Raw genomic sequence first — 8,057 nt, 5'->3', positions numbered from 1 at the left:
CGAGACCCGAGGTTCTACTTGACCGCCCGCAACGAGAGCTTGCTTCTTTTCCGGTGTGCGAGCGGCGGGCCATCATGAGGTAAGCTTCTTGGTGCTCGCGACTAGGCCGCGCTCGCATCCGCCTCCATCCAGACCCCCCCGTAGCTGAGCTTTATCTCGAACGCCCCCGAGGGGATCCGGGGAGAGGCCCCCCAGCCTTTCCTCCGGCTACTTCCCACCTCCCCTGCCCGGGCCGCGCGCCAAGGCCAAGCCCTGCTCACGGAGCGCGCCCCGGGGTTGAAGCGCCCCGAGGAGGGCAGGGGCCCACGCGGCCAGCCCCGGACTCCCTGGCCCAGCCCCGGGCTGTGTAAAAGGGCGGCCCGAGGCTCCCCGCCCGGCCCCAGCGCGTGGTGTATTTGGCGCGGGCCGGCGTGGGGCGCCAGGATCGGGGCCCCGCAGGCCCCTCATTGAGCAGCATCATTTAACCGCTTTAACCTTGCACCCCTGCAGCAGCAAAGTGTCCCGGGACACACTGTACGAGGCCGTGCGGGAGGTCCTGCATGGGACCCAGCGCAAGCGCAGAAAGTAAGAACCCCCTTCTGCTTGTCTGGCTGGGTGGGCACGGGAGACCAGTTCAAATGCCGCTTCAGGGATTCCGGACGAGTCACTAAACCGCCGGACTCAGTTTCCTCATCTGTAAGATGGGGAGCATCATACATATACACACACACACACACCTCCCAAGGCTGTTGTAAGGAACCAGGGAGATAATTCCATTAAGTGCCTGGCGCGTAGTAATGTTATTCTTTAGTTTCTGTGAAGGGTATAAGCGCTGATCTTATTTTTGTTCACTTTTCTTAAGGTTTTTGGAAACTGTGGAGCTGCAGATCAGTCTGAAGAACTATGATCCCCAAAAGGACAAACGTTTCTCTGGCACCGTCAGGTTGGCACCGTTCTGACCATACCCAGCCCTCAGTCTGTCCCTGTCTTCCTTCCATTTTTCAGTTGTTAAAAAGGAAAGGGAGCCACGTGCAGCACTGATGTGCCAGGGTAGTTCAGACCCCCTGCTCCAGGCAGGTGAGGCTGAACGGACCCCTACCCTGGGTCTTAAAACATGAGGGGAGGCGAGGGGAGGCCTTGTCCGAACCCGCCGGCTAGTTTGAGAAGCCAGACTAGCTGCTGGTGGATGTGCATTCAGAATCTGGGTAAGGCTTCCTTGGCCAAGGTCCCAGGCTTCTTCTCCTTTTTCTTAAGGCTTAGGGTTACCTGTGTTCTATCCTTTGTTCCTTTTCAGGCTCAAATCCACCCCCCGACCTAAATTTTCTGTGTGTGTCCTGGGAGACCAGCAGCACTGTGATGAGGCCAAAGCTGTAGAAATCCCCCACATGGATATTGAGGCCCTGAAGAAGTTGAATAAGAACAAGAAATTGGTCAAGAAACTGGGTGTGTGAAAGTGGGGGGGGGAGAATGAGAAGACATGGGGTTTAATCTTGGGTTTTCCATGGTTGTACTAGGTGGTCTTTGAAGGTCTCTTCCAGTTGTAGTTTATGCTCCTTGCTTTTAAGGAGGAACCCACAATTGAAGTAACATGAAACTGTTGTATTGGCAAATAATCTGAAGTCTAATTTTGTACCTTTTCAAAGGAAACTTGGGGCTTCAGCCCTGAGAATACATACCTTGGAAATTTTGGACAGGGCACTTGGGTTTTCTTGGATGGGCTAAATATGTTACTACTTGGACAGGCTGATTGGTTCTTAGCTCTGCCTTCATTATTCCCAGTTAAGAGATCCCAGAGCCCTTTTATAGAGAAACATTGTGCTACTGCACTAATATTCATCCAAAAACTATGACTTTCTTGATAGCTAAAAAATATGATGCCTTTTTGGCCTCTGAGTCCTTGATCAAGCAAATCCCTCGAATCTTGGGCCCTGGTCTGAACAAAGCTGGCAAGTTTCCATCTCTGCTCACCCACAATGAGAATATGCTGGCGAAAGTTGATGAGGTTAAATCTACTATCAAGTTCCAGATGAAAAAGGTGAGGGGAAAGTTTTAGCCCCCATAATCTTGGCATGCTAGGTGGTCTGGGGTGATGTTCAAAAATAAAAGTTGAAGACCAGGTGGGTGGATAGGTAGGTACCCTTTGGTTTAATAGATTTCAAATGCTAAGAGTACAAATCAGAAGACAATGCTCATCTTCCAAGAGTATGCCTTGTTAGAGGAGTAACTATATGGACAATATGATTTTTGAAGTGATCATTAAACTTGTTCAAAGAGTTCCTTTACCCTTGAAGGGAACTAGGGATTTTTAGAAGAAGCATTTTAGCCTAAAGCAAAGAGTGCCATGAACAGCCCCTCCAGTTGTTGCTGTGATTGGAGTGTAGATGGGGGGGCACCTGCCTAAAGTAGAACTGGCATAAAAGTGGCTGTAAACAGTGGGAACTAAAAGGTTGTTTACCCCTCTTCTTGAACTTGGGAGCAGCCTTGTTTAAGAAGGCAGGACAATAGTTAAATTGGTTTCACAGACATCACCAACTGGTCCTGGTTTTCCTCTACTTAGGTGCTGTGTCTGGCAGTAGCTGTTGGCCACGTGAAGATGACAGATGATGAGCTTGTCTACAACATCCACCTGGCTGTCAACTTCCTGGTTTCTCTGCTAAAGAAAAACTGGCAAAATGTGAGGGCATTGTATATCAAGAGCACCATGGGCAAGCCTCAGCGACTGTATTAAATCAACATGGTGTTAATAAATGGCGGAAGCTGCTAATGATTTGTCCTTTATTCCGAGTATGCAATTTGATTGGGAGGGGGAAATAATATAGGATTGTATGCCATGGGACTTCAAGTCAAGGTAGAAATGTTGGCAATGCAAACTGTTTAGCCATCATTCAAAGTGAGAGGAGAAGGAATAGAATAACCTTAAGACTTCTCCCATTGCCAGAATCAGTTGTCCTCTTTTGGCAGGACGGAAGATCCCACTTCAAGGAGACATTTCACTCTTTAATATCTTTTGTAACTGATTTTATTATTTTTTATGCAATGAGGTTTAAGTGATTAACCAAGGTCACCCAGCTAGGCCTGATTTGAAGTCTGGTTCTCCTGACTCCAGGACCAGTGCTCTATCCACTGTGTTGTTTCCATGGTATACATTGATAATTAGATAATTAATTGTACAAATAACTTTGAAAGTATTTGTACAAGAAGCTTCAGTTACTCAACAAGAAAGGATGAAAAGGTGAGGGGACAGCAGGTTGAGCAACGAACCAGTCTTCTGAAATCCAGTAGTCTGAATATTTTCCAATTGTGTCAGATTTGTAATGGAACTGAACTGGTCAGTAGGATTGTTCTATAAGAGCTGGACTCAAGTTAGGAGATAGTGATTCAAGTTAGCCCTTTACACAGGGCAGCTATGTGGTACAGTGGATAGCACAGGCCTTCAAATCCAACCTTAGACACTTGCCACTTATTAGCAATGTGACTGAGCAAGTCACTTAACCCTGATTGCCATCTCCAGTCATCTTGATATCTTGCCACTGGACCCAGGTGACTAGGAGAAAGTGAGGCTGGTGACTTAGCACATCGCTCCCTCACTTGAATCCAATTCATGTGCTTGTGACCTCTGAGGTCAGTCTTCAGAAATGAAAGATAAAAACATTACTACTATATGCTTTCTATGTAACTGGTTAAGTCCTTTAAATGTTTTTTTTTTTCCTAACTCCAGTACTCCTAGGTTGCATATCAGTTACTTGATGTGCATTGGCAGAGGGAATTTTCTCATTGGGAGTTCCTCATCTAATGAAATCACCAGTCCAATAAAATCCAGTTCAAGATAAAACTTAAAAACAAGGGAGTGAACTATATTAAATCATTAAATTATGAAATAGGCCTTGTAAACACTTTGCCACTATCATGTAATGTAAAGAAATGACCAATGGAAAGTAGATAATTTTGGACAGTTAAAACTAAATGAAATTCATTCCCCCCCTTGGAACATTCAAGAGAGTAATTGACCTTGGTGAAATCACTGATCCCTAGACAAATTGTAATCTAAGTTAGTAGGAGTCCCCTACATGGAATCAATCACAAATCCTTTTCTTTACATGTTTATTCAAGGTTGTTTCTGTTTTGGATGCTTGGTGGCGCAGGAGAGGTGGGGGAGCTGGGCCCAGGTCCAGCTGACAGAAATGAATAGTGCCAAAGACTGGTGCCCTACTGACCCCTGGCAGGTTCTACTGTTCCCCTCTGTCTAAGTACTTTTCTATCCCCATTCCTGTCCCTAGTATGAGGCTCTAGAAAAAGAAGTCCAAACCCTTATTCACTTGTTGAAATGGAGATAATTCACCTTCCGGTGACTAACCAAGTGTTTGCTTCATTAGCTTTGTTAAATAAGGCATCTAAATCATACCCTAGTATTTCAAGGTAAGTTCTAGGTTAATCTCTTCCCTGAGTCCAAACTCTGTCCCCCCCCCAAATCAAACAAGCCTAGAAAAAAATAAAGGGGGGGCGGCTAGGTGGCCTAGTGGATAAAGCACCGGCCTTGGAGTCAGGAGTACCTGGGTTCAAATCCGGTCTCAGACACTTAATAACTGCCCAGCTGTATGGCCTTGGCCAAGCCACTTAACCCCATTTGCCTTGCAAAAAAAATAAAGGAAAAGCCTTATTGAACTCAACTCAGTTTCACTCAATTGCTATAAGGAACGGAGAAAGCATTTAATAAGGACCTACTATGTAGTGGAAACAAAGCAGCTACTGTACTATAAGCACTTAACATATTTCATATGTAGGAAAAAGAATCAAAGATAAGGTAGAATGAAGGGATCCCTACGGGGCAATGAAAATGGATTTAGGTTTAGAATCCTAACGCCTTGGTTCAAATCCCAGCCATGGCACTCAATGTATGAGGACCTTAGTCAGTCCCCCGCTCCCCCCCCACCCCCATAAAAGAAGACTCAACAATGAAAAAAAAACCAGACAGTCCTTACTGTCAGGGAGCTTATATCCTAATGGGAGAGATAATACATATGAAAAGTTTCAAATGTGAATCAGATGGAAAAGTTCCATGTTTCTGTAGCAGTTTTATTACTTTGTTATAGTATGTTTTATTATCTTTGTACTAGAAAGGACTCCAAAGTAGATGGTGATGTCTCTTCTTTCCTGTTCATTTGTACTGATAACAATCCTGTCAGAACCATTTGACAGTGCCAAGGATTTTTAGTGACAAAAACTTTCTTTCCTGGGTCTCTCATAGTTCCAACAATAATTGCTGAGCCACATCTGCACAAAGGTTGCCTCTTTGGACAATTGTTTCAGGCACATGGCTAGAAGTCAAAAGCTTTTCTAGGGAGCAGAGGTTTTCTTTTTAAAAAAAGGTAACCAGGCTAAGTGACTTACTTGCCCAAGGTCACACAGTTAAGGAATTATCAAGTGTTTGAGATCAAATTTGAACTCGAGTCCTCCTGCCTCCAGGGCTGATGGTTTATCTACTGCACCACCTAGCTCCTTCTCTAGCAGTCTTTTTGTTTAATCATTTTCAGTTGTTTTTGATTCTTCGTGATCCATGACTTTCTTGGCAAAGATACTAGAGTGATTTGTCATTTCCTTCTTCAGATCATTTTACTGAAACTGAGGCAAATAGAATGAAGTGACTTGCCCAGGGTCACACAGCTACTAAATGTTTAAGTCTAATTATGAACTCAAATCTTCCCAACTTGAGGCCTGGTACTATATCCACTGTGCCAAAGTGTTTTACTTTCTTTAAAGACCTGAAAGCTACTATATAAAACTATAAATACTGAGAAAGTAGAGCTGCTTTATTCTTATTTGAAGCTTGTTTTCCCTGCAAGAGAAATTATCTTTGTATTAGGAAGGACAGGATAAAATGACTAATGGGAAGTTGATACCTAGGAATATGATAGGAGTCCTTGGTAACTACCCTTTATGTAGCTAAGTGACACAGCTGGACCTGACATTGAGAAGACCTAAATTCAAATTTGACCTCAGACACTTGCTAGCTGTCTGACTTAAGGTAGATGACAATAGCAATTGACTTCAGTTTCTTCTTCTGTAAAATGGAGATAAAAGCACCTACTTCTCAGGTGAAGAGGGTCAAATGAGATATTTGTAAAGTGCTTATTTGCTATATAAATTATTTGCTATATAAATGCTAGCATATAGTTATTATTAATGGAAATTACCTGGAAGGCCTTATCTCCTCTTTTTATTTTTTTATTTTTGGTTTTTACAAGGCAATGGGGTTGAGTGACTTGCCCAAGGTCACACAGCCAGGTAACAAGTGTCTGGGGCTGAATTTGAACTCAGACCCACCTGACTTCAGGGTTGGTGACACTTAGCCACCCCATCCAAGTCTTTGCTATCTAAAGAAAAGCAACAGGGATGAAGAAAAGCCTTACGAGGAACCTTGAGAAAAGTCATAGTGAAGGAACTGGTGGTGTAGTTTGTTTTTTCTTACTGGAAGAAGACTTGGAGGAGCTCATGACAGCTCTTTTTCAGCTCTTTAAATGTTTTTGCTTAACCCCTGAGGCAGAACCAAGAGCTCTGAATGGAAGGAAAATTCTTGTAGACCTTCTACAAAGGTGTGTAAGGGTTGTGACCTTCTGGGAGGGAGGGAGGGAGGGAGGAGGGCTATCTTACTTAAAAAATCCTGGAGTCTTGGAATAAGGAAAGTAAGCAGGAGGTCCTATGCTAAACTCTGGGGATACAAGGAAGGGAATGTCTTCAATAGAGTTTACACTCTAAAGGGATTGGGTTGAAGAGAAGTGGGAATCAGAATTTATCAAATTCACTAGGAAGTAAAATAGGAAGGTAGAATATAATTAGGGCAAATGGGAGACCTGGTCAAAATGTTAGAATTTAAAGAGATTTTGAAGGGAGACATCCCTGATGATAGGGGATGGAGGATGGGGTAGGGATCGGGAAAGGCTTCATTCGATTTGAAGGAAGAGGGCTTTTTGCCAGCATTTAGCCCAAGGTTTTGTACATGGTAGTAGGAATTTTTAAAATGTTTATTAAATTGAACAGGCACAGCAGAGGAAAGAATATGCTCCAGGTTCTTGGAAAGGCTTGTATGACTACAGGAGAGTGGGAGAGGCCAGGAGATGGGGAAATTATTAGTGGACTAGTCTCATGGAAATATAGAATGTGTGAAGAAAGGTAAGGTAAATCTAGCTGGCAAGGCAGGGTGGGACCAGTTTCTGAATTCTATTTCTGATCTATGAAAGAGATACAGACCTTTTATTGAAGCAGATTTGGACTTGGAGTCAAAATAATCTGAATTTTAATCCTGCCTCCTACACATATTAGTTGTATGCTTCTGGTCACCTCTCTGAGGCCTCAGTTTCCTCGTCTGTAAAATGAGAGTATTGGATGTGATAACTTAATATCCCATCTGTGATCCTTATGCAGTTAAGACTTAAAATTTTCACATTTTAATATACTAGCTTTTGAATATTTAATCTTTCCAATGAAAACAAGTTTCTTCTTTTTTTTTTTACCTTCCCCAGGCTTCAATTCTAATTGTCACAGTACAAACTTGAAATGATGCTTGTATTCAATAGATTAATCAATCAACAGTAGGTTCTGTGGGGATACAAAAGGAGACAAAAGACAGTTCCTGATCTCAGGGAGCATATATATAGTCTTAACAGGGACATAGTATGCAAACAAATATATACAAAGAAAGCTATGTGCAGGATAAATAAGAGACAATTAACTAAGGGAAGGTGAAAGATTGAATGGTGGTTAGGGAAAGCTTCCTATAGAAAGTGGGATTTTAGTTGGAATTTAAGGGAATACAGGAAAGTCAGTAGGCAGAGTAAAGGAGGGAGAGTATTTCCGGCATGGGGGATAAGCCAGAGAGAATGACTGGAACTGATTGATGGAGTATCTTGTTTATGGAATAGTCAGGAGATCAGTGTTGCTGGATCAAAGAATCCACATTGGGGAGTAAGGTAAAAGAAAATTGGAAAGGTAGGAGGGGGGCTATAAAGGCTTTGAATACCAGAGGCAAGAGGGAGCTACTGGAATTTATTGAATTGGAAAGATTTTCTTAAAACTTGTGTTGA

General features: G+C 43.1%; 1 protein-coding gene across 1 annotated transcript; it reads left to right on the top strand.

The window, feature by feature from the left end:
* Window positions 1-2,743, top strand: RPL10A (ribosomal protein L10a). The gene is made up of 6 exons (XM_074236457.1): window positions 1-79; window positions 490-564; window positions 842-922; window positions 1,274-1,422; window positions 1,842-2,014; window positions 2,537-2,743. Exons 1-6 carry the CDS (start codon window positions 75-77, stop codon window positions 2,705-2,707), a joined length of 654 nt encoding a protein of 217 aa, XP_074092558.1. The 5' UTR covers window positions 1-74; the 3' UTR covers window positions 2,708-2,743.
* Window positions 2,744-8,057: the final 5,314 nt, after the last annotated feature.

The sequence above is a fragment of the Macrotis lagotis genome, chromosome 5 (genome assembly GCF_037893015.1).
Source record: "Macrotis lagotis isolate mMagLag1 chromosome 5, bilby.v1.9.chrom.fasta, whole genome shotgun sequence".
Taxonomy (NCBI): domain Eukaryota; kingdom Metazoa; phylum Chordata; class Mammalia; order Peramelemorphia; family Peramelidae; genus Macrotis; species Macrotis lagotis.
This window is presented reverse-complemented; position numbering and strand designations above follow the sequence as displayed.